The 27,851-nt window shown below is 39.3% G+C and overlaps 1 protein-coding gene across 1 annotated transcript in view; it reads left to right on the plus strand.

Moving 5' to 3' along the window:
• Positions 1-19,811: 19,811 nt before the first annotated feature.
• svep1 (sushi, von Willebrand factor type A, EGF and pentraxin domain containing 1) overlaps positions 19,812-27,851 on the plus strand; it is a 138,892-nt gene continuing 130,852 nt past the window's right edge. The window contains 3 exon segments of the mRNA XM_038270314.1: positions 19,812-19,880; positions 20,604-20,663; positions 20,665-21,246. Coding sequence (XP_038126242.1) covers positions 19,812-19,880; positions 20,604-20,663; positions 20,665-21,246 — 711 coding nt within the window.

Below are 27,851 nucleotides of genomic sequence, written 5' to 3' on the forward strand. Positions count from 1 at the left end.
GCTATAGAGTAGATTTAAAGACCAAATGTAGTCTGAAACATTTCTATTCCACTCTATAGGTGTTCAGGTGACACTTTGTTTTTTGCTTTGTATTGTTGCAAACGTGTACTGAAGTAAAAGTAGTGCAACTTCACTATATTTCTACTCAAGTAAAAGTAAAAAGTAGCTGTCCAATAAATTACAAAAAATAAGAGTAAAAAATTACTTGGTAAAAAGGCTACTCAAGTACTGCATACATGCTTTACTATTTAAAATGATGTAAATCAGACAGACCTTAATATACAGTACATTCTAGATGTTTAGGGAAGTGAGAATGCAGTTATGAAAAGCTGGGCAAGTTTTGAAGCTAAATACTGGGATGCACCCCGTGAATATGACCTTTATGCCATGACTCATGTTTTTCCCAGCTATTTTAACATTTATTTGGATGATGGCGTTCAAACTAACAGTGACCTGAAGGGAGTGCTTTATAAAAAAAAACAAAAAACAGCCTTCATGAAGACTGACTGGGAATAATGGAGGAGTGTGCACAAGTAACAAATTCAAAATAACCCCAGGCTTCACGGAGAAGGAGGAAGGATCTGATTGGTGGAACCTTGGAAAAATCCGGAAGACTGAAACTGTTTTCAACAAGTTTTCAACAAGCAAACAGTTATTATCTTACACCGTGTAGCTTTGTTGTCTATAGAAACAGTGCTCTCTGGCATTTTCCAAATAGCGGGAAAAAAAAAGAAAATCTGTGTCAAGGATGTTTGAGATGACCACAGATTTTTTTTGGCATGTCAGATAAGATGTGGTCTTAGTACCTTCTCCAGAGGGGGAAGCTTTAATCATTTGCACAGTGTGGATCATGAAATGAAGGCCCTTCCTGTCCTCACAGAAAAGGTAATAATAAACTCTACAATACACCTGTGAAAACTGACCATTAGCTGTAAAACATGTGCTTTACTTTAACAAGGAAACTTAAATTTCCTTTCATTTAAGGTCATCAGGTTTCTGCAATCTAATTTGGGGACATTTCCAGTTTGTAGATGAAAATAATTACATATCATGAAAATAAAATAGGAAACAAGGACAGTATTGCTTTCATCAATTTTTACATATTCAATAATGTTTAAAAAACAGAAATCACATGTAAAATAACAGCCAAACAACTAATAACTCTACTTTAAGTAATTAACTATCTGATGATATACTGTAAGCTAAAGGTTCTAAAAACATCTTTAGGCGAACCCTTGTTAATCCCTGGAGAACCACCGAACCAGATTAGCGCCTTACAAGAAATGTTTGATCATTCCATTTAATTTTATCTGAGTCTATTTACTCATCCAAGTTGCAGCCAGTGCTCAGTCTTACTTTTTGTTGATTAGCTTGTTTTATGTTACATTTTCCTCATCTTTAGTGAAACAAACACATCAAAGCCACTTTTTTTAAATTAACCTGGGCATGAACCAAACATTTATCACAATGATCAGTGCAATTCAGATCAGGTTAACCGATTAACACCCTCACCATAACAAAGGGCAGCTGCAACCGGTTGTGATAACGAACGTCCTTGTCTGTGTGCACTCTGCTCCTCATCAATAGGCTAACAGCTGCCAATCAGCTAGTTAACAGCTGTTTCTGCACGCAGCATGTTCACACGCTCTTTCTACCAGGATAACATTCTACAGACATTTCCCCCCTCATTCATAAAACTGTAAAATTGTGGACATCTCCGGGGACAGCTTTAGAAAATCTAGGACGTCTGGTCACCGTACACCACATATTTTGTCAAGCTGCATTGATAGAAATGGGCCTTTATTCAGTGGATACATCGTAAATGACTGAGGGTACATAGCCAAGGAATTATGCTACTACAGAACCATAAACACAGATAAAGCTAATGCTAAAAGAGGCCACAGCTACTTTTACTTTTTTCCCCTCTCCTTCCACCGCTTCTTTCCCTCCAGCAATACAGAGGCCATCATGGTGCAAAATGGCTTCTCCATTACATTATCTATGTCAAGTGACAACGATGTTTGCTTACATAGATTATTTAAAGTTGTACAGAGACGGCTGTTCCAAATGTAGTTCCGAATCCTCCTGAGTGGTGCACAACTGTACACGAGTGAATAAAGTAAAATAAAATGAAGCGATGACGTCACGAGTACGCTTCTGTTCCAATTGACCCATATTAATGCTGCGTGCTCCCGTTCTCCCCAAGTCCACACTTTTCTATGTTCTTCTCAAGAACATACTTGGCGAGGTCACGAGTCTATACTCGTGTTCTTGTGAATTGAGAAACAGCCATCAATTCACTCTCCAACTATACACCTGTAACGGTCACCACTAGTCTGTAAAGATTCTTATTTCAACCGTTTCGTATATTAGTTGCGACACATGAATCAAGATGCTATTACCGAAAAAAATTGATTGACAGATGACCGTTGATATATGATTGGCCGAATTTAAGTGTACAGGCTGAGGTATAACTAATTGGCCTGCATAAGATAATAAAAAAAACAACATAGATTTTAAGACAGGATTTTTTTGTAAATAGAAATTTTGGGACAATATGGTCTGATAAAAACTACATTTATATACATGTTTACTCCAGAATGATTTGACATTTAAAAATGATCTCCCTATGACTTTAAAAATAGTATTTTTTAGTCTTTGTACGACATAGATTTTATATTGGCCTAACTTGCTGCAGTTACATTTGAGCGAAATAACGATCTTTTAGTCACTATTTGGTCACCTCTGAGGTGCCATAGGGCAAAGATGTCTGACTCCATTAAATGCGAGCTATATCTTTACAAATAGGCATTTCTAAGGCAACACACATTTAAAGGCTGAGACTTTCAGTTTGTCAATGATAATGAAAAAAAAATACCCACATATAATACATAAAGGCCTGTAGCTTTAAACAACTTTCCTGTTAAGCAGCATATAAAGCTTTAGAGTATTTCAGGCCACCAATATCAGTTAAATTCACTTGCAAACGTATGTGTTCTTAGCCTGCAACTGTTACTCTGACTTTTATCATTGCGCGTTACTCTCAGTCAGTCAAACTGTTAATGTGCATCTCAAAATAAATGGCTTATTAGGACTCAAAAATTCTGTTTTCAATATATTTGAATAAACTAAACACCAACAAACCAAACGCAGAGGAACATTACCAAACATGGACACTCTGGGTTTCTAATGTTTATTCCTTCTAATAAAAGTTAAATTTTCACCTCATACTTCAGTCGTTTTGCTAAGCTTTATGGCACTGGCAGCTAATGAGCCGATAAATTTGCTGATGCATCTACAGTGATTCCTTTAATGAGTATCAGACAGAGCTCTAGAGCTATGACACATACAGTGAGAGTTTACTCAAAAAAAAAAAAAAAAACACCCAGCAGCTTCACCTGCTCAAAAAAAAAAAAGAAATAGAAATATTATAAAGATCAAACTACCAGTTTGTTTCAGACCAGAGTTGAACAGCTCCAGCTGTCCTGGATCTTTGTGTTTCTATGTATGTGATCTACTGCTCTCGCCAACATGTAGAATCTGTCACCCTTTTTCTGTGTGTATCTTTCCCACAGTGATGCTCACCTTCTTTCCTTTAAGGACTCAGTGTGAGTTTTTGCTCTGTGTTTATTTATTAGCCTCGGCTGTCAGGTCAGGAGAAGGGACCCTAACAGACACAACTTTTTGATGTTTTAACCCTTTAAAGCCAAGTGTACCATACATGAGTTTTTGATACTTCTGCATCATCTGTGAGATATTTTGGTTCTTAAAACTTTGACTTACACATTCAGACACAAGTAGTGAACAGAAAACAAAACACAGTGGGTAGCACTGCTGCCTTGCAGCAAGAAGGTTCTGGGTTCGATTGCCGGCCCGGGGTCTTTCTGCATGGAGTTTGCATGTTCTCCCTGAGCATGTGTGGGTTTTCTCTGGGTACTCTGTTTTCCTCTCACAGTCCAAAAACATGACTGTTGGGTTAATTGGCTTTTATAAATTCTCCTTAGTTGTGCATGCATGGATGTTTGTCTCTGTGTTGCCCTGCGATGGACTGGCGACCTGTCCAGGTCGTACCCCGCTTCTTGCCCGTAGACAGCTGGAACCCTCGTGACCCCACTTGGGATAAAACATGTCAGAGAATGGATGAAATGCCCTAATGTATCAAAACTGATGTAAATAAAGGATCTAGTTTAACTTATAAAAAAGTGTTAGACTAAGTTTTTTTTATTCCATTCGTCAAAAAGTTCAATAATAACTTTAAGTAAAAATAGGATTTTCTGTCAATTATTTTATGGTCCAGGCTTTAAAGGTACACTATGCAACATTTTTCAGTTAATTAATGTGTTCCATAACGTTTTGGATGATTAAATGAGTCATTTCAGGTTGAACAAAGGTTTTCTCGGCCGCCCTGGTGGTCTGTGGGGGAAATACTGCACTTGCAACTGCAGGAGCACCGACCCGCACCCACAGGCTCAGAAGTCTCGTGAGAGTCAGTCTTGCTTTACGGCGAGAACTGCTACACCCCCCAGTTAAAAGCATTCTCGTTGCTAGCACAGTGGCGATCTTTGTGCAGTTATGCTACGTTCACGCAGCAAAAGCAGCAAAATCGCGTCTGCTGCTTCATTTTTGCTGCTTGTACCAGTTAGTTCTGACGCGGCTGAAACAGCTTTGCTGCTCTGGCTGCGCGGTGCAAAAGTGTGTCTGACGCGCGTTGGGCGGAGCTTCACTATCCTTTCTCTGCCTTGCAGCTACACTATATTGCCAAAAGTATTTGCTCACCCATCCAAATTATTGGAATCAGGTGTTCCAATCACTTCCATGGCCACAGGTGTATAAATTCAAGCACCTAGGCATGCAGACTGTTTTTACAAACATTTGTGAAAGAATGGGTCGCTCTCAGGAGCTCAGTGAATTCCAGCGTGGAACTGTGATAGGATGCCACCTGTGCAACAAATCCAGTCGTGAAATTTCCTCGCTCCTAAATATTCCACAGTCAACTGTCAGCTGTATTATAAGAAAATGGAAGTGTTTGGGAACGACAGCAACTCAGCCACGAAGTGGTAGGCCACGTAAACTGACGGAGCGGGGTCAGCGGATGCTGAAGCGCATAGTGCGAAGAGGTCGCCAACTTTCTGCAGAGTCAATCACTACAGACCTCCAAACTTCATGTGGCCTTCAGATTAGCTCAAGAACAGTGCGCAGAGAGCTTCATGGAATGGGTTTCCATGGTCGAGCAGCTGCATCCAAGCCATACATCACCAAGTGCAATGCAAAGCGTCGGATGCGGTGGTGTAAAGCACGCCGCCACTGGACTCTAGAGCAGTGGAGACGCGTTCTCTGGAGTGACGAATCGCGCTTCTCCATCTGGCAATCTGATGGACGGGTCTGGGTTTGGCGGTTGCCAGGAGAACGGTACTTGTCTGACTGCATTGTGCCAAGTGTAAAGTTTGGTGGAGGGGGGATTATGGTGTGGGGTTGTTTTTCAGGAGCTGGGCTTGGCCCCTTAGTTCCAGTGAAAGGAACTCTGAATGCTTCAGCATACCAAGACATTTTGGACAATTCCATGCTCCCAACTTTGTGGGAACAGTTTGGAGCTGGCCCCTTCCTCTTCCAACATGACTGTGCACCAGTGCACAAAGCAAGGTCCATAAAGACATGGATGACAGAGTCTGGTGTGGATGAACTTGACTGGCCTGCACAGAGTCCTGACCTCAACCCGATAGAACACCTTTGGGATGAATTAGAGCGGAGACTGAGAGCCAGGCCTTCTCGTCCAACATCAGTGTGCGACCTCACAAATGCGCTTCTGGAAGAATGGTCAAAAATTCCCATAAACACACTCCTAAACCTTGTGGACAGCCTTCCCAGAAGAGTTGAAGCTGTTCTAGCTGCAAAGGGTGGACCGACGTCATATTGAACCCTATGGATTAGGAACGGGATGTCACTTAAGCTCATATGTGAGTCAAGGCAGGTGAGCAAATACTTTTGGCAATATAGTGTATATTTGCTGTGATCAGTGGGAAGAAAGTAGTTTTAATGTGTTTAAGTGAGAAAATACACCTGAAAACGTAATCAGTGCAGTCAGTTCATTCAGATTATTATCCTGCCTTCAATATTTTTTCTGTCGGAGCCGCTCAGACCCCCACATACCAGGGATGCGCCGACAGTAGGGATCCCTTCATCAGCAGCCTCTCGCCGGGTTGCCTCCTCGCGGTTCACCGCGGCAGCTGGTAGGTGTTTTTCATCTAAATAATCCAAACTGCATATTCTGCCGGCAGATTTCTGCATTTTAAGTTAATTTAGGCGTCAATAAAAGAGGATTGATCATCAGCGCTGTGTCTCTCTCCCTGCGTCAGATGCTTAGCCCGACGCCCGACGCGCTGCTTCAGCTGCTCAGACGTGCTGCGCCTGCAGCTCAAAACGCGCCGCGGGACCTTTTGCTGCGCCTTGACGCGCGTCAACCATTGACTTTGCATGTAAACTCGCTGCTTCTGTCGCGCCAGCTACGTCCAGTGTGAACGCAGCATTAGTCATTCGCTGCTAAGCTCAAAACAACCGCGCCTGGCTTGACGGAGAAACCAGGAGAACAGCTGTGCATATTTACGACAGTGCACTTTTACTTTCGCCCTCTGGGGGGAGCCTCGCTGGAAAATCAACACCGGTTGCATAGTGTACCTTTAAAAGCTTAAGAACAAAAAAAAAGAAAAAAAAATCTAGTGATGCATAAAGTAATTAAAGCAATGTGAAAGGCACATGAACTGAGCTGAAAGCTGTAAAATATTCAGATAAGCTGCATAAAAGAGCCATCCTCACGAGAAAACGAAAAATCCAACAAGGAATGATTTATATTGAAAGTAGGTGAATGCAAGGTTTGCATAAAGAGCCAAGTTGTTTAAACAAATATCAGCCATATATAGACATTGTATGGTGTGATAATGATATAAATATCTTGTAAATTCATATTCCTTAGGATCTTTCTTTCACAAACCTTTAAGTATCTTTTTCACAAACCAATCTTTCACAAACAAAGCCGTTTCACTTTTTGTCCTGAAAACCATGCTGGTGGTAGCGCCGCACTGAGGGAAAAGCTTTTCCTCTACAGAGGCCTAGAAGCTTGAATGAAAAGATGGCGATTGTGGAGGAAAACCTGCTAATTGTGAAACATTTGAGACTAGGATGGAGATTTTCCTTCAAGCTGGACAAGGACCCTGAACATTCAACCAACATCAACAGAGCAGGTTTCATTAAAGCACATTAACAACGGCCATCTCAAATATGCGGTAAAACTTTAAAATTATGTTCATAATTACTCTTCTTCCAATTTATAAGCTTCTGAGGTCTTTCAACAAGAATGGACAAAACACGCCTAATGATTTTCAAAGCAGGTAGAATGAAACCTCAAAAGACTTACAACTGTTATTAGGAAGACTGGTCTGGGATCAGTTGATTTAGGTGGGTCAGAAAACAAAGTTTTGCCTCTTTAGTTGTTTTTTTTTTAAATTATATAATGATTAGCAATCAGGCGATAAATCTTAGCATAATGTTGGAAACAGAAGCACATGTAAAAGGACACAAAACAACAACAATATTAAATTTTGGAAAGCAGATGTTGAAAGCCCCAAAACACTTAGGTATAAAAATAATTTACCTTTCTCTGTTGAAAGAGCAGCATACATGAAAAGAAGGTGTAAGAAATATTGTAATGTTATCTAGGGTGCATTGATTAACTTCTGTCTTATTGGAAGTTAGGACCTGTTACAGAGTTAATTTTAGGCTGGTATGTTAAGGCATTCAGTGTAAAAAGGACAGGATGTCTTGATGTTTTAGCTAAAGGACAAAGCCTTCCTGCTACTTGGTCTGGCTTGTTAAATATTAAAGTAGTCTGTGAATGCACTCTGTGCTATAAATAGGGTCAGCTAAACATAAAACCTGCAGATCCTGCATTGCTTTCCCTAAGAACATCTTAGATATGTTAACTTTCAATAATAAATTACCTAAAAATAGTGAATTATGAGCAAAAGCAAGCAAACATTTTATGAGATAAACCCTAATTTGATTTCAGTGAGAGTCACAGAACATGATGACACATTAAAGAACTCAGCCAGCTGTCATAAAACTCTGTAAAAAATGTGCCTGCAGATAAAGAGTTGGCTACTAAAGGATTATGTGAATTGCATCCCCATATGATATACAAAAATGAAAACTCTGCATATTTATCTTCTACAATCCAAGCTCATTTGATCCAACATGTTCATGTGACCAACTGTTTGTTAATATTACAGCACATAAGGTATCGCAGCTGAAAAAAGAGGCCTTTTTAAATAACACACACTATTTATACACTGGTTTGATTTTTTTGTTGGATTGAAATTTGTGTTACACCATCTATTAGATTCATTCAATCTGATTCTGTCTGCTGGCTTGTGTCTGAGATTCTGGTTCTACGGTCAAAGCTGAATATATTTTACTGTCAGTAACTTTATACAAAAAATCCTTGTAAGCAAAGGTTTTATATGGTTGATGAAATTTACTTAATGCATAGATTTAATTTAAGTACCGGGAAATTGTTCCACTGTAGTGTTTTTATTAGTTTAATGTGGGAAGGTCTGAGATTTAAGGGCAGTTGTTTGAATTTTCCCGGTTGTCCTATAATAATAAATTATTTCTCCAAATTTATTTCAGAAATGGTCTTGATATGCTTTTGTCAAACCTATCCTATATGTTTTAAATAATTAGAGAATATTGAGGCAACCAAAATACAATGTGCTTTTTATTAAATATTTATGTTGCAAATCTGTAGACTTTGACAAATAGATTCAAGTAGCCTATAACAACTTGGTTTTCCTGACAATATAATAGTTACTTTTTTTTTCCATCTGTAAACGTAAGAGCTCCCACTAGCGGACGGATACCCGTCCACCCTTAATAGCGCACAAACTTTTAGTCATCACTAGGGGACAGTGTAGTACAAATCATTAACTCGGGAAAGTAGCTCTGACATTAAGAGGTTTATAAAACGTTTGTCCTGCTAAATTAGATAAAACTGGAGTAACTTGTGGCTTCTCATAAAAAAGAAAAAAAAAATCCTCCTTTTTTTCTTTTTTTTTACAGTTTATTCCTTCCTGAAAAAAAAAAACGTATTTGTAGAGTTTGCGTCATCCTGGAAATGCTAATTAACTAATTTGGCCTGTAACACTTGCTAAATTAAGCGAAAAGGCTTGTTTTAAAGAGACAACACGGTTGTAAATGTTTGTTGGTGGTTTCTTTTAACTGCTTATAACATTTCTAAGCGATGACAATAAGCCTGAAATGACAAGGAAAGGAACTATTCTCTAATCCAAGGCTGGACTTTTCCAAGGCCCTTATTTTAACAGGAGCCAACTGGCCCCCCAATTTTATTTTTAACTAGTTGTTCTCATTTCTTGTCTGGAGAGGACTAACCTCAGCAGGCAGCGTTTTACTAAATACAACAAAGCAAAGGCTTTAAAGAGAGATTTTTTTTGTAAAAAGAAAAACAATTGGTAAAGATCCTTCCTTATTATTATTATTTTTTTTGCTAATTGGTACACTATCTGCTGGGTATAGGCTGCCATTACAATAAATGAACAGGTAACACATGTATTTTTAAAGGGAGCTCAAATATGTGTAACATGGAACAGGAAATTCCTGTGAAATTATAGCCCCTTGCTAGAACGTATAAGGGATGTTCAAGTCAGTTGTTTTAGATGTCAACTTAAAATAATTATGTGTTTTTTTGTGGTTCAAAAAAGGAAAAAATGTCCCAGTTGTTATTTTGTTGTCTCTTTGATTTTTTGATGCAAATGATAATAATAAAGAAGTTCAGCTTTAGAGGATGGAGGTTAAATTTTAACAAACACGTTTGAAGTTGGGCTGTTAAAATAGAAATATTGACTTTATTTTCCAAATTGTAAAGCTGTTCTCATGCAGTAGGCAGTGAAATTTAGCTGCTTCATAAAATTCCCCCATGTCTTTTTTTTTTCTTTTAATCATTTTAGCAGATTATAAATACATTAGAGATATTTCATATCTCATCAAACCTTAATTTTACATCGGTCGAAATTATGAAACATTTTTTTTTCTGTTTTGCAACTCAGTTTTTTATTCACTCTCCTTTTTTGTTACTAGAACTAGGTATCAAAAAATGCCTTTAAACTGGAAAAAAATCCTGCAGTTTTTTTGTTTGTTCCTTCAGGCCAGAGAGAAGAAATATGAGGAATGTTTCATCACTTCTTGCTACTGTATCTGACGCCTCAGCCTGCAGGAAGCTGCAGATCCACAGAGTAAGGTATGAGGGATCAGCAGAAAACCCAAGAAAATAACACATTTTAAACTTTTTTGAATTTCAAGCTTTGCTAATCTTCTTTTCAGTGAAAAATAAATTGGAATTTTGAAATACTTGGAGCAAAGCAAGCTGACCTTTCCAACAGTTTCCAATATTGAACCTTATGAATCCTTTCTGCTTTAGTCCCTCTGCACAGACTTCCTCTGGTTGTCTGGCCTTTGTGGTTCAGTATCACCATATGTATTTGTACGCTTTCAGACTTAATGGTTTGGTTTAATGACTTTACAAGAATACCTCCCTGGAATTTCCATGACAAAACGTACGATCTTCCGCAGTCGGTGTCCAGAAGTTCTGCACCACATTTCAATCTTCACAAAGTATTACGTGGATCAAGTATTTTAACTTTCCTCCCAGTGGATGTGAAATAGGTCCATGTAAATAATGACTGCATCAGCTTCCGGAAGCACAAACCGCAAGAACAACATAGACGGTTCTGCTGCTCTTAGACTTAATGGTCCAGCATTTTTTAAACTGTATGTTTTTGTATCATATATCTCTCACATATCCTTTAAAGTTTCTTTTTTTTAAAGTCTGTGTTGTAGACTATAGTCCCCTTTTTCTCACAATATAATCACAAAATTAATATATTTGTAATAATAGACCTACACAGAATATACAGTTCTGGTGAAGTTTAAGCAAAGCAAATGTTGCTGTTTTTTTTAAATTAGGTGGAAAAAAAGGGAATAAGAAGTGCTTTACGTATTGTAATTCAGCTCCCTGTTATCTGGTGTTAGTGAACTTCCTCAATCTGTGTCTAAAGTGATTTCATTTTAAATCCAGCTGCTTTTTCAAATTTTTTTTTATTTTGTTATGAGCAAATATTAGGAAACAAACAGCAGCATGAAGACCAAAAGACACAACAGACACACTACGGAAAGAGTTTTTGTCATCCTGGGATCAAGGTTTCTAACCCACATGCAGAACACACGGACTCAGAGGTATGGAAGTAAATATGTGCCATCAGAATTTGAATAAAAAATACCTCTGAAATTTGAATGTTGTATATTAGTGCTTACTTTTTCAGTATTAAAATAAATTCAGAATATATTTTTAACCTAAAAAAAATTCAATGTCATTATTTGTACATTGTATTTCTTTTTGAAATAAAACGGGGGAAATTGGGTGGGGGGGAGGGGGGGGGGTGCTCGGAGGTAGCGAGAAGTAATATGCCGGCACTACACGGTGTAAGATTAACAACGGCCCAAACCAGTGTTTTAAATCAGGCTTTAAGATAATGTATCAAACTTCATGCGCAAAATAAAATATACTACAGAAATATGAAAGCATTAAACTCACCGTTGGGTTTGAGTTCGCCTCCATGGTCGCCAGCCTGGGTGATACTGGTACTTCTTCAATATGACGGTTGTGTCACGTGATTAGGTGGATGTTGGAATCGGACATCCATTGCTAATGTCTGTGACCTGAAGTAACCTTGGCCATTTTTACAGCGAATTTATAGACGCTGAATTTGAGACAGTGAATTTGAGCAAGTTGAATTGGAGGACAATGAAAATATTGCATTTGAATTTTGAAAAGTTGAATTTTTTATATCCTGAATTTTTTAACACTGAAAATTTAAACTGTGAAAAATATGTATATTGAAAATTTTATCACTTTGAAATAGGAATGTGAATTTTTTTAATAACTGAAAATTGCAACCATGTAAAAGAAATTACACAGATTTTTTTTTTAATGTACAAATAATGACATTGAATTTTTTTTAGGTTAAAAATATATTCTGAATTTATTTTAATACTGAAAAAGTAAGCACTAATATACAACATTCAAATTTCAGAGGTATTTTTTATTCAAATTCTGATGGCACATATTTACTTCCATACAGAGGGAAAAGTTCAACAGTTTATTGAAACACAATGATAATAAAGAACTGATGTTTGGGAAACAGATCCAGGACTGGTCACAACTGGGTTCTCTGCAGAGAGGGACAGTTTGGTTAGCTGAGATCCAAATACTGTTTGTTGAGTAATGCAGGTTTGTACCTGTTCAGTGATTTTGGCTGAGCGGCAGAGGGGAGGAACCAGAGGCAGAAGGTAGGCAGAGGGCTAGGCAGAGGCAGGGCTTGACTTCAGACTTACAGGTGCTGGTCATAAAATTAGAATATCATGAAAAAGTAGATTGATTTCAGTAATTCCATTTAAAAAGTGAAACTTGTATATTATATTCATACATTACATACAAACTCATATATTTCAGATGTTTATTTTGTTTAATTTTGATGATTACAAATGACAACAAATGAAAATCTCAAATTCATCATATCAGAAAATTAGAATATTACTGAAGACCAATAAAAACAAAGGATTTATAGAAATGTTGGCCAACTGAAAAGTATGAACATGAAAAGTATGAGCATGTACAGCACTCAGTATTTAGTTGGGCCTCCTTTGGCCTGTATTACTGCAGCAATGCGGCGTGGCATGGAGTCGATCAGTCTGTGGCACTGCTCAGGTGTTATGATAGCCCAGGTTGCTCTAATAGTGGCTTTTAGCTCTTCTGAATTGTTGGGTCTGGTGTATTGCATCTTCTTCTTCACAATACCCCATAGATTTTCTATGGGGTTAAGGTCAGGAGAGTTTGCTGGCCAATTAAGAACAGGGATACCATGGTCCTTCAACCAGGTACTGGTAGCTTTGGCACTGTGTGCAGGTGCCAAGTCCTGTTGGAAAATGAAATCTGCATCTCCAAAAAGTTGGTCAGCTGCAGGAAGCATGAAGTGCTCTAAAACTTCCTGGTATGTGGCTGCGTTGACCCTGGACCTCAGAAAACACAATGGACCAACACCAGCAGATGACATGGCACCCCAAACCATCACTGACTGTGGAAACTTTACACTGGACTTCAAGCAACGTGGATGAAGTGCCTCTCTTCTTTTCCTCCAGACTCTGGGACTTTGATTTCCAAAGGAAATGCAAAATTTACTTTCATCAGAGAACATGACTTTGGACCACTCACCAGCAGTCCAGTCCTGTTTCTCTTTAGCCCAGGCAAGACGCTTCTGACGCTGTCTGTGGTTCAAGAGTGGCTTGACACAAGGAATGCGACAGCAGAAACCCATGTCTTTCATACGTCTGTGTGTGGTGGTTCTTGAAGCACTCACTCCAGCTGCAGTCCACTCTTTGTGAATCTCCCCCACATTTTTGAATGGGTTTTGTTTCACAATCCTCTCCAGGGTGCGGTTATCTCTCTTGCTTGTACACTTTTTTCGACCACATCTTTTCCTTCCCTTCGCCTCTCTATTAATGTGCTTGGACACTGAGCTCTGTGAACAGCCAGCCTCTTTAGCGATGACCTTTTGTGTCTTGCCCTCCTTGTGCAAGGTGTCGATGGTCGTCTTTTGGACAACTGTCAAGTCAGCAGTCTTCCCCATGATTGTGTAGCCTATAGAACTAGACTGAAAGACCATTTAAAGGCTTTTGCAGGTGGTTTGAGTTAATTAGCTGATTAGAGTGTGGCACCAGGGGCCATCAATTTTGAACCTTTTCACAATATTCTAATTTTCTGATATGATGAATTTGAGATTTTCATTTGTTGTCATTTGTAATCATCAAAATTAAACAAAATAAACATCTGAAATATATGAGTTTGTATGTAATGTATGAATATAATATACAAGTTTCACTTTTTAAATGGAATTACTGAAATCAATCTACTTTTTCATGATATTCTAATTTTATGACCAGCACCTGTAGCAGTGTTCAGATAAGAGTTTCTTTCCAGTTCTCTTCTTGAGAGCGGGCAGGCAGGTTCAGACAGTTTGACCTTCCAAGGTTCTTCTGAGATCAAACAGCTGGTCTCAGCTGAGAAACTCTTCCAGAGTTCCTGGGTTCAATCAGGTGCTTCCTAGGAAGCAGAGAAGACAAAAAAACAAGTTAGGTTCTGGTTCAGGTTTCAGGGGAGTCAGAGAATCAGACAGGTTGGTTGGCTCAGGCTTGCTAACCGTAACTGGCTTAACACTCTGGCACTGGAGTGTAGCTCTTCCACTGCTTAAAAGCTGGTCTCCTGATGAGCAAACGAGCCGCAGGTGTGGTAGTCAGCTTCAGCTCCAGGAGACCTAGGGCGCCCTCTGCTGGAGAAAGGTGGACAGGCCTCCAGATCCCAACAGTTGTTAATGAGAAGAAAAATGGAACTAAAACCAGGAAAAAGCTGCAAGTAACACGTTTAAAGCAGCAAAAAAAAAATAAAAAAATTCTCAGAGCTATGATAAAACAGTTTTCATCAAATTATATTTCTGTGCTGGAATGGTCCTGTCCTAAATGCAGTTATATGCATAAGTCCTTTCCAACCAATAAGGCTGAATTTGAGTTTCTTTGCAAAGAGAAAAGGAAGAATGTTTAGTTAAAGTTCAAAGCATGCAAAGACATTGACTAGAAGGACTGATGATGATATTGCAGTGAAAAGTGTATCTAAAACTTGCTCACAAATGCATGACAATTTTTAGATGTTTTTCTCTTTACGTATTTGAAATTATTTAATGTTCCAGGTCACCAATAAGTTCTATTTTGTGTTGGCCACTTAAAATCCCAGCAACAGAAACATGATATTCTTTCTTCTAAACATGAACTTAAATGTATATTAATTTTATTTAAAAAACACACACAAAAAAAAAAACAATGTAGATATCCCAAACTATCTCAATTTAAAGGAATTTTAAGAACTCATTAGATAAGATTGAATGTTTTTTTTTTTCTCTCTTGTAATCCACCATAGATCCCTGGGTTTTTTTTCTGATTAGTTTATGATGCTTCTTCCTTATGAATTCTTATAAACATTTAAAGTGTAGATCTATTTGTTATACAGTAGAATGATAAAAATAGTTTTTAATTCTTTCAAAAAACTTGCAGCTTGTTTTATTTAATTTTATTTATCCCCCATGCCCTTCTCACACACACATGCTCTCAAACTTCCTCTTTACTTCCACCACCCCCCTATGTCTCCTGGGAGCCATGCAGCAGTCTGGTTAGGGGTCTCCAAATGCTAAAACGCAGGAAGTCACAGCTGTGCTCTTCTCTCTTTCAACATGTTTGAGGGTGAGAGTGAATGTTTTTGTCTCTGTAGCAGCATCTGTGTGTGGATTTAGGTCAGGGTGTGTGCTTTAAGAGAGCCCAGGCAAGCATGTGTTTGTGTCTGAGTGGCTCCTCCATCCAGTTCATCTGCACGGTTAGTAGCTATTCTCTTTTCCCACTTCTGCAGAGATTTTTTCTGTAATTAAAGCGAGAGTTATGGGCGAAATAAACTCTCTCTTGGTGTGAGATGTCTGCATGGTTATAGGCTAACAGTGCATCCATTAATATTAGTAATTTCCTCACCTGCTTCTTTTTTTCCTTGATTTATTTCTTTGTTACCTCCATCATCACCTGTTGATTTCATTGCCTGACAAATTGATTTTAGTAAATGTGATCAAATGTCCAAATATGCATGGGAGTTTCAATTTCCTATTATTATTACTTATATTACATGATGCAAATTAAAGAAAACAGTCTTGTTTTTGGGACAAAGGTTTGTAATTTAGTTGCAAACAATGGTTATGATAAGATAAGAACTGTGAGTTTGATTATAACTCTTGTAACTCTTGGATTTGTAGCATTATTTGAATGTGCTGCATTCCTGTAATGACTGTAATGCGTATTATACTTTATTTTCCAAAAACATGGATGGTAATATCACATTAATGTATAAATACATAAATTAGGTGAAAAAAATGAAAAAGAACAGCTTTTTTACATTAAAACTTCAATTAAAGTTAACATAGGTTGGGTTTCATCCTGAAATTTAGTGGGAATGTTTTCCGTCTGGCTCCCAGCTTTTCCTGTTTGCTGTGTGAAATTCAGGAGCTTGAGCGATTTTCTTGTGGAGAGACACATAATCAACATGGATGTGTGTGTACGTGTTGATTTTCATGATTTTTAAGTTGAGCCAGGTACTACTGACCCTGTTGATCTTCTAGGAGAGGAATAAGATGTTGAGATAATTTGCCAACATTGTGTATTTAGAATTCAAATTCATTAATGAACCTTTTTTATTCGTGTGACAGGTCCTCGTATAGATCTGGTCTTGAATTGGAAATGGTGCAAAAGAGATTGTCAAAACAAACTAAAGGCGAGAGAAAATATCTTGTAATATCCAAGGCTGCCCAAATAAACATAAACGTGTTTCCAAATAGGGCAAACCTAGCTGTTCCATTTTGCATTTCAGAGATTTTACCTTGTATCACTGCGAAGGTGGATGTGTTTTATGATTTCACATTGCATTTCTCCCCGAGCAATTTCTGTCCTGAGGTCTACCTCGGTCAGAGCTATGCAAGCGCAGTTGCAGAGAAATCCTGTGCATTTTCAATGAGACATAAGTGCTGCAACTTCTTAAGATCCAATTTTCTGTTAAATTGGATGCTTAATTGTATCCAACCCAGCAGGCACCGCTACCTATATTTGTAAATCACCAGGTGTTGGTACAACCCATCAAGTCCATGCATGCAACAAAAAAGTCACGACACTGTCCTCATGCAAGAAGCTTTCCTTTGAACAAATTGGTTCTTAGATTGTTTGGGTGATTAAGGATAAAATGTTGCATTCATCATTTTTCTCTTATTTCTAATCTTATCTCAGGTGCAGACAAATTTACAAATACTCCAGAGTTCATGAAGGAGTTTACCGCAATCAGTCAGCTGTTATCCAATCCCGATTTTTTACTAAATGACCACATTAGTTGTTAGTTAGAAGCAATTGTCCATTTAATTTCACTACATTATTAAATAGTATGCAGATCTGCAATTATAAATTACATTTTTATCAGCTGATGGCAGAACTATGTTTCACTACACCTGCATCTGGCATGTCGGTATCCAGGGCACAGTGGTTTAACTTTTTGTTATTTTGTCAAAAGAAAGAACAGTCGGTGGGTTCTCTGTGAGATCAAGCTACTATTGAAATATCATCTGGAACAGAAACAGATAGAAAGTTCAGCAAAACCCCTCTCACAGTTCATACATTCATGCATTCATTTTACTCCTCAACAGCTCCTCGGCTTTGTTATTACACCAAATGTGGAATTTTTGGGTTTGGGTCTGTCTGAATTCATCAAATTAGAGTTTCGCTGCTAACCTTTGCTTTATTTGTTGTGTGGGAGAGATGGAGAGTGGAGTTAAAAGGAGATTTAGCAGATTGCTATCGTTTTAGTTGACGGTGAACTAATTAACATCATATGTTGCACCTTTTGCCTCCATCAGTAATTTTCATCGGCTGCATTCAGTGCAAATGATTTATTCCCCACTGCTTTGCTTTTACTGGTCTACTCTCAGTCAGATAACAATTAACTCCGATCTGACGAATCCGGTCAAAATATTCCGACCTATATATTTTACATGATGCGTTTTTAGTCAGATCGACTGTTTGTTCTGATGACCTATAATCCTGTATTTGAGCTAATGACTCTATGCATGTGGACTATGCAAGACTCCTGTTCTGGAATATAAGCATGTTGATGGCAGAGCAAGGTTTGCTGACCAACATTTAGACAAACCTGTAAAATACCGGGACAATATGGTCCGCTTAGTTGAGACCTAAATAAACTTGATTGATGCCATGGTGCATATTGTCTTTAGAGGCCAAAAGGCAGTGAATATTACCCACAAAACATCACATCAAGAAAATAAATTTGGTGGTGGTTAGTGATTGTTTTTTGGGAGTTCTCTGCATACTCCAAACATGACCAAACATGATTAAAAGTCTGAAAGCACAAATGAGCCAAAACAAAGAAATAGAGACAAAAAAAAACAAATCAAAGTTCATAGAAGAGAATTACAGGATATTGAGGACTTGATGGGGGTTTGTGATGAAGAATGGACCCAACATCACAACTGAGAAATGGTTGAGACTAGTTCTTCCAAGCAGGAGCTGCCATCCCAAATGAAGACTTTTGTACAAAGTATCAGATTCTTAAAAGATGTTAAATATTTTTGCTTCCTCCATCTTTTTATTTTTTGCACATAAATTAAGTAATGGGCATCAATAGATTTATTTATTTGCTTGTCTTCATTGCCTGTTGGCGCCACCTGGTGAGAATTTTATTTCAATTGAACCATTAGAAATACCCTAAAAGGGGAAAGTTCAAACATACATTCCCATTCAATTGTTGGTCTTCATTTTTACAGCTATCTTTGAGAGCTCCTTCAACATGACTATTTCAGTTGTAGCCTAATAAGGCTCATGGATTAAATGCCAAGTCTGTGAAGCAGTAATCATAGCAAACAACAGATATTTTTTTGAAGAATCTAAAATTTAGAGGATGTTTAGAGTCCTTTAAAAAAGACTGGCAGTGATTTTCTACCTAGGGATAATATTTGATGAAGAAATTCATGCACTTTATTAAGAAGCTTATGGTAACTTTGGAGGAGCTGCAGAGATCCATATCTTAGGTGGGACAATCTGTTGAGGCAGCTGTAACCAGACCTTAATCAAGAATAGTAGAAAAAAAGCTGTGATGGAAAGCAAAAAGCCATCCCAGCACACATTTTGAAGAAAGTTCTTTTATCAGAGGAGAGAAAGGCTGTGTGCAGAAGAACACCCCACATCAACCTGAGCAGCATCCCCGCTGTGAAACACGATGGCAGCATTGTGCCATTTAGACGTTTTCCTTAATCTGGGACCAAGAGCTAGTGATAGTTGATGTGAAGATGAATTGAGTTAAACACAGTAAAGGACATTCGTGGAGGAAAATCTTTTAGAGGCTGCATTGGACTTGAGCCTGGGGCAGAATCCATCTTCCAACGGGACAATGACTCTGAACTTGCAGCCAGAGTTGCAATGTTGCAACTTACATCGTAGCGCATCAGGTCTGAGTCGAACTGAGAAATCTGCCATAACTCTTGAAAGATGTTCACAACACATCCTTCTACATCCAATCTACACATGCAAAGCTGGTAGAAGAACACCAAAAAGATGCTTACGTCTTCAGAGTTCACCACTGCTTTATGGTAACAGAGCTCCCTGAAGTAAAACCCAACTTTTTGGGTTTAATAGGCAAAATGCAATGCCGTCTGGATTTGTTTTGGTTAGAGATCGACATCAACAAAGAAAACTGCAGAGGAAGACAGAAAGAGACTTGACACTGAGGCAAATGTATGATGGTCTATGTGTGAAAAAGCAGACAAACCTCCACTTTAATGTACGGAACACAATCTATGATGAGATCTTCTTGGACAGGAGGAGAAAATAAGGGAGAGACGTTTGGATGAAGCGATGCAGATATAAATGTACTGATTATCACAGATCTGGATTCTTTTCTCAAAACCTTTACGAAAGCTTACGTCTGTCTGGTAGGGTTTTGTTAGATGTGTTTAAAGGTTTAATCTGTCTCCTACTCCATTTTCACTCCTCACTGTGTTTTATCAGTTGACCCTGATCTTCCTCATCCTGATGTGTGAAAGTGTGGACATATGGAGATGATCACAGCGCCTGTTGCTGATGAGTTTCCTGGGGAACGTCGACCGCTTGACAGGCGAGAGGTAGCGCTGACATGGTGCCTCAGTTCACCGTCTGGATGAGAGAGATTGACAAATACATGGGAGAGAGGGGGAGGAGGGGTGGGGGACACGGGAGAGGGGGGAGAGACAGAGATAGGGAAAGAGGGGGAGTTGGGAAGAAAAGAGGAGGAGAAATGAAGGGAAAAAATGACTTTACATCACAACTGGACTGCCCCCTTTTCTCCCCCCCCCACCCCCCTCAACCTCTCTTAACTTTTTTCCTCCCTCCTTCCCATCTCCCTCCTCCTTCTCCTCCTTCTCCTCCTCCTCTGTTTGTGTGTGTTTTAAATGATTTGGGGAGAAGAGGGGGACAAGCATTTGGAGCTGGGCTGACGGTGCAGTCAGGAGCGTCACATAGACGAACAGGAGCCTGAGAGGCTACAGACTGGGACTAAAAGAGGACTAAAGAGGCATTGAGGGGGGGTTCTGGATCCTATACAGAGCAGATAGGTGATTGACAGCTGGACAGATAAAGGAGTATTGACTACTTGGGGGGAAGAAGTGTTTCAACAGAGTGCAGGGACAAAGATATATTTATTTATCAGGCAGGGGAAGAGACTTTTTTAAAGGGGGTTGTTCTTTTTTTGCTTTAATGAAAGAGATGGAAGGAAGCCCATATTGAATAGGGGAATCCTCATCGTTTTCTTGCAATGCTTTTAAGAAACTCTGATCTGAGTTATCCCAGGGAGCCTGCTTTCACGACAGGATACCATTACTGACAACTCCAGAAAAGACTATCTACGCTTCACCTCTTTTTTTGTTTTGGTTTTTAAAGAGCTTCAGTAGAGGTGCTGGACTGATTGACACTATGTTTTACTATTTAACAGCATCATGGACTGCTTGTCTTCTTACCTTATGCCTGCTGGAGGTATGGACTTCAGCCGGGCCGGCTGTCCAGCATTCCCAAAGACAGAAGCAGTCTCGCAGGTCTAGACAGATGTCCACCCTGTCATCCCTGTCATTGCCCAGCAACCTGTCAGAAAGTGCTGAGAGAAAAGTGGAGCGCCTCGGCCAGGCTTTTAAGCGAAACGTCCGCGTGCTGCGTGAGAAAAGCGCCTGTTTGGACCTGCTTTTCCTGGTGGACGAGTCCTCGAGCGTGGGGTCCAACAACTTCCAGAGCGAGCTCAGGTTCATACGCAAGATGCTGTCTGACTTCCCCGTGGCGCCCGAGAACACACGGGTGGCGCTGGTGACCTTCTCGTCCAAGAACCACGTGGTTACGAGGGTGGACCACATCTCTGCGCCCAAATCCCACCAACACAAATGCTCCCTGTTCAACCAGGAGATCCCGGCCATCAACTACAGAGGAGGAGGCACCTACACCAAAGGAGCCTTCCAGAGAGCAGCAGTAAGTCTGACTCCTGGATTAAAATATCACTTTCTGTGCCGTCAGCAAATACATTACTCTCATTTAAACCATGTTTGCTTTCCCATAATCCCTTTATGTGCTGTCTGTGTGTGTATGTGTCAGACTGCAGCCTGCTGTGTGTGTGAGTGTGTCTACGCATGCAAGGAATGACTGTGGTTTAGAAAGGTTGATGTTAATGAGGCCCTGCATGGCTTTGCTGTTGCAGCTTCCTCTAAATTACACAGCAGCAGACAGAGAGGGGAAGCTGCTTGCTGGGTAATTGTTCAGGGCTTTCCAGTGAGGAAAATACCTGACAGAGCAAGACTACACAGGCAAACAGAGACACTTGCATGAACAAAAACTGAGCTTAGAATTGGAATAAATTAAGAGTCAAACAATATTGTGCTTCTCACCTCTTCAAACGTATTACGCATTACATTTTGTTTAAGTCAAGAAGCATGTGTGTTCATTGTTTTCAGAAATGTTTGCAAATAAAGTCGAAATGGCGTGGCATGTATTTGTATTTTTATTCCTTTGATCCCCTAATATAGATAATAGGAACTGTTCATTGTCATTCACCTGGGAGTCTTTGGAGTCTCTCTTCCAGCTTTGCACAACTAAAGTCGGACATTTTGCACGGTTCTTATTTGCAAATATATCTCAACCTCAGACTGGATAAAAAGTGATTCTGAATGACTTTTGAAAGCTTTGCCAAGGATCATTTATTGGATTTATTTCTGGGCTACAACTGGGTCGTTTTACAAAACAAGGATGCTGTGCTTTAAGCCACTGTTATTGTGGTTTGGCCATAGGTTTGGGGTTGAGTTTTGGCCTGAATTTGAAGTCATTTGCTGACCCTGTGTAGTTTTCTTCCAAGATTGTCATGTTTTAGCTCCACCTAAATTGGATCAGCTCTTACAATCCAATTTAGTTTAGGTTATTTATATAGCACCAATCTCAAGGCACTTTTCAGAGACGAGTTCAGTTCAGTTTCTCTCTGCCCCTGCTGAAAGGGAACCCATGCATGATGCTGTCACGGATTATCTCCTGTGAAAATCAAGTGTTTAGTGACGCATACGGTGATAATTTGATAACATTTGCATGGTTCTGGTTTTTCCAGAGCAGCTTTTTCCGCATTATATTGATTGGAGAAAACTGAAATCAGGTTTTCTTGTGACTTTCTTTCAAAATAGTTTTCCTTCTCAATGAAGGCCAGATGAAGGGGCCTTGTTAGCAACAGTTGTTTTGTCAACAGATTGTCCCCAATAGTAAGTTTGGGTGGATGACACCGTCTTAGAAGTTCTGCCAAACTATCCACGTGTTAGTGATGCATCAAACAGTCCTGTCTGGTCCGAAATCATCTATTTGTAGCCCGTAACTGGTTCCTTTAACCTTTCATGGTGTTAACAGTGAGAATTCTATGGCGTGTAGGAAAGGAAGACCCTAACATTTATCAATTAGAGGATGTTGGAAGCAGCTGATATTAAAGTACTATAATCTAACCCTGCTTTAAAAATGTTTATAAAGTATCCCTGATCTGTTTGTTGGTTTCTTTGGTTGTTATGAAGCTGTTTGTTCACTGAGGTAGGCTGCTCCGACTAACCTCTGATGGCTTTACAGAACTGTTGGATTCCCTATGAGATTACATTACATGTCATCAGGCTTTAATTAGTAGTTTGTGGCCTCTGTCATACATTCATTTACAAGGGGGACGTAAGTGGCGTCGGATGTAGGAGTTTGCCCTGAAATCAAAGGATTGACGGTTCAACCCCCGGCTCCGGCTTTCAGTGCCGTTGTGTCCTTGGTCAAGACACTTCACCTGCATTGTCTACTGATGGTGGTCAGAGAGCCTAGTGGCGCCAGTGTACGGCAGCCTCGCTTCTGTCAGTGAGCCCCAGGGCAGCTGTGGCTACAGTGTAGCCACATTCACGTACACACCATCAGTGTGTACGTGAATGACTGAATGTAGTGTAAAGCACTTTGGTCAAGTCTCCTGACTTGAAAAAGCGTTATATAATTACAGGCCATTTACCATTTTGGACATTAGAGTAAAGGGGCCTGAACAGATTTTGCTATACAACTGTTTTCAAAACAAGGTATTATTTGCCCAATTTGTGTTCTATTAAATAATGCTACGTTCACACCACAAGCAGCAAGAGCAGCATAAACGCGTGTACTGTTTCAATTTTGATGCTTGTTCAAGTTTAGTTCTGACGCGTGGCTGAAGCCTCGCTGAAAAAGTGTGTCTGATGCTTGTTGGGCGGAGCTACCGTATCCTTTCTTTGTAACAATGGCAGCTATATGTGCTGTTATAAGTGGGTAAAAAGTAGTTTTGATATGTTTTTCAGTGAGAAAGTCAATTTTCATCTGTGCAGTCAGTTCATCCAGATTGCCATCCTGCCTTCAAATATTATTTCGCTGTCGGAGCCGCTCAGACTCAACTCCAGCAGCAGCTGTGTTTGCAGCGAGTTGCGTGCGTCAGATGCTCAAACGCTCACAGCATGCTGCACCTGCTGCTCAAAATGAGCTGCGTGACCTTTTACTGCACCTTGATGCTCGTCAACCACTGACTTTACATGTTTAAGAGCTGCTCCTGCTGCCTTTGCTGCTTGCGGTCTGAACGTAGCAAAAAGGGAGGATTATACTCCTGCATCCACACACATCAAATGTCGCTTGCGTCTGGTTGCGAACCAGTTTTGCTGGTATGCTTCTGCAACATCAGTCTGGAAATTTTAGGGACGCGCAGCAGTTTCCCGCTTAAGCGCTAGGGGGAGCCTATTTGAGAACTTGAGAGAACTTCGGCAGATGGTCACGAGAACTTCTTCAGCGGCACTGTTTGTTTATTTTTCCAAAAGAACATGTCTAAGGCATTGTACAAGTGGTTGTACTTTCGAACCTCCTCTATGAACCTTTCATCATGGTTATCCATTGTTGTTATTACTCCTTAGTTATTAAAAATGGCTTGCCCCAGCACCGAATCGAGGACGACCACACAGACAGCCGGAAAGGCATACCAAGGACCAATCACAGCTGCTTTCTGTCTGCACACTTCCGCTTGAGGTCTGATCCAGTTTGCGACCGTCCAACATGTAGTGAGGATTTTTTTGATTTACGAGACGACAGTTGCAGAGCCTCTGCGCAGGTGACATGGTCGCACACAGAGACAGATTTGACGGTTGCAGAGGCTATGTGTCAGAAGTATAAATTGGCCTAAAGACCAAATGAAATACACAATGGTTTGTGGTTCTGATGTAAAAGTTGAAGAGGTGTGAATATCTTTGCAAGGAACCAGAAGTGGAGGACTTTAATTTTAATTTATTTGTTTTCTTTAGCTACAAAGCAGTCCTGGTAATTTTTCTTAAAGGTGACACCAATCGGAAATCAGACCTATCAGATTTGGAGCAGCTCCAAATCTGAAATACTTGTTGCCATTCCAGCAGAGTCAGATCTGGCTCAAACCTGCCTGATTTGTCAGTAAGTGTGGCTGCTTGTGTAACATTTCACCAGGAAACAAAGGTAAATGAACCATGGCAAACTGCTAATGTTGTTAAAGCTTCATCCACATGAAAACTCATACACACAATTTTTTATCTATGTGCGCATAAAATGGGGTCCAAGTCAGACCCCATTTTCTATAACATCTTTTCTCCTAAAATTGATTGTACACGAGTTTACCAGCAATTTAAAAAGGATTTTAAATGTAAAATACTCCTTTAAAGTATTCATCTTTGTTTGTGGTCATAATACTAGTCTTTATTTGGGCTGATATGGGATGTCTCGATGTCTGGGAGTCCACACTGGACATTTGCCACAATTCATCTGTCAAGTGCAAACAGCTCAGCTGTAAAAGCTGCCCCAGTCATATATAGTTGCTATAAACATTTACACCTAAGATAATGCTCCAAAGTTCAGCTTCTGTTTCCCCCCCCCCCCGGTATTAGGAGCATCTCGCCTCAGATGAATATAAAATGTAAAAAAAAAAAAAAGAAAGAGTCTAATGTGTTAAACTGAAATTATTTAAGCTTCCAGTTACTTGTGAAACTGATCTGAAACCTAAGTAAGCTTTCTTTCAGCAGGTCCTTGTTCCGACCAATACCCTTGGATTAAATCCTCAATCAGAGAGCTGAAAGCTTGGCCCTCAGGACAGGTTTTTAGTTCAACATCCTTAGTCAGGTGCTGATAAGCAGACAGCTGGCTGTGTCCCAGAGTCTACAGACCTCTGCCTTTATAGGAAAAAAGCTTTTTGGGCAAACCTAAGTTCTTTATCGTTTCTCAAAACAGCCAATTGTTTTAGGTAATTAACAGATTAACCTAGTAGAACCCTGAATAGGCTCTAGGGCTCTTGGTTAGCACTGTTGAGTCAAGTTTAAAATAAAAAAATGACTTGGAGAATGATTAATGACTCTTTTTTCACATATATTCACCATCTGAGCAAATTCCCTTGTAGTTCATTTAATGTGTAAGACTCAGGCTGACTAACAACAGAGCTTTGTGCTGCTTACACAGAGATGAGACAGTTTTTTTCTTCTCTAAATTAAGATAAATGAGCCTAGCAGATCCAGACCTGGATGCATAATGTTAACTGGGCTCCAGGAGCACCTTTCCAACTAATAGATTCACCCTCGGGTTTGCTGCATTGCTTAATATGCACAATGAAGTAAAAATGCAAAAAGAAAAGGAAAACCTAAGGGTGTCTTTGATTTATTATCTAATCCTATGTGTTTTTAAATTGGCTGTCTGAATAAGAATATCACAAGGGAGAAAGGTTTTTTTTTTTTCCATTTGTGACAGAAAAGATGGGCCAGCTTGCTCTGAAAAGGGAAGCAACCATCACCTCTAACCAAATAAATTACTCTGCTGCTGCAGCTCATTGTTAAAATGAGATTTAGTAGATGTTTTTTTAAATTAGTGTCTGAACATGCATGACTCCATCTATAGAGAGGATTGAGTTTGTACGTCGGTGGAGAAAGACATTGTCAATGTAGGAAAGAGGGAGTGTAATTGATAATTGTGATGTAATCAGAAGAGTACCATATTTTATCCCCTTGGCGAGTCTGGCTGTTCTAAAGGGGTTTGGAGAGCTGGGATTCATTAAGAGAGACATTTTTCCACCAGCCGTGCATGTAGAGACAGGGCTCTCCTCCAGCCCTCTTCATTTCTGCCTGTCTCCTTCTTACTCCTGTCTGCCCAGGCTGCTGTCTCACCACTTTTCATCATTCTGTGGAATTAACGCATCAACATACAGCGACGTCACAGCCATTTCTGACTAAGTGAGGCCTTTTGGTATATATTAGGCTTGGTTTGTTGGTTTAAGGTATCTGAATGTTTGACTCTGTCTCAAATAAGGAGATATACTTCACTATTTCATCCTTTTCATTTAAGTTTTTTCCACTCAAAGCAGCAAATAAGCAAAAACTATTCTAACAATATAAAAGATTTTGAATTAAAGATAAGAAAAAAATCTCCCTTCTCTGTAAATACATCTATTCAGAATTCATTAGGTTGCATAATTTTAGCTTCAGCTTGTTCAATTTCTGGAAGAAATTAATCTCTTTAGAGCATTTCACTATCTGAGCTTTGATTAGTTAATCATTTAAATGGTTGACAGAGTAATCAGCTAATAAGATAATCTTTAATCAGGGCAGTTTGTTAAATATTATTATAACTTTATGTATTGATTTTTTTCTTTTTGCTGGGAGATATCTTATAGGGAAAATGCTTCAAACTCAGAGAATTCAATATTCTTCTATGAAGATTTCATATGACATTTTAAGTGCATTAACTGTAGTCTGTTGCCCGATTATGAACCCTGATCAAAATATAATAACTCTTTAATCACCTGCTGATGGTACATAATAGCTAATGTTGGAGAAACATAAAGAAATTCAGTGCTTAAACCTTGACTGTTTTTAAAGTTGGGAAGAATAGATGCATGGAAATGGTTTGTAGGAAACTCTACAAAAACTACATAACTCTGGTGTTTAAAAAATATCCTGAAAAAGATTAAAATGGTGAAGATGAGAGAGGACCGACACCTATTAAGATATTCATATCCCCGGCAGGTTTGAGATTAAAGTATATTTTGAGTTTAACCTCCATTTCAACCTGTAGAGACATTTATAGAAAACATTGCTATTTAAGGGCTGAACGGTCTGCTGGCCCTACCCACTACGTGGTTTGGGACGGCCCTAGTGTTTAAGGGCTGGTTCGGGACTCTGAACTTCATATCTCTTATTGCCCCCAGTAGCGCCAACATTTCTGTACGGTTTTTCATCTATAGTCTTTGAATAAAGCAAAGAAAGGGGTTTAAAGACTTGAAGTTCCTCGCCAAAAATAAATCTTAAAAATACTATCTGGTATCCTGGCTCCCTCCTGAAGAGAAGCAACAATAGTTGTGTTACATAAAGAGGGAAAGGATCCTACCAAATGTGAATCATATAGGCCAATATCTCTTTTGAATACAGACCTACGCATATTAACATCTATATTAGCAAGGCGGGTTAATAAAATCATAACAAATATTGTCCACCCAGATCAGACTGGGTTTATTATTGGGAGATATTATGGTGATAATATTAGAAGATTGTTAAATTTGATGACCCATC

The sequence above is a fragment of the Cyprinodon tularosa genome, unplaced genomic scaffold (assembly GCF_016077235.1).
Source record: "Cyprinodon tularosa strain WSP-4 unplaced genomic scaffold, ASM1607723v1 ctg76, whole genome shotgun sequence".
Lineage (NCBI taxonomy): Eukaryota > Metazoa > Chordata > Actinopteri > Cyprinodontiformes > Cyprinodontidae > Cyprinodon > Cyprinodon tularosa.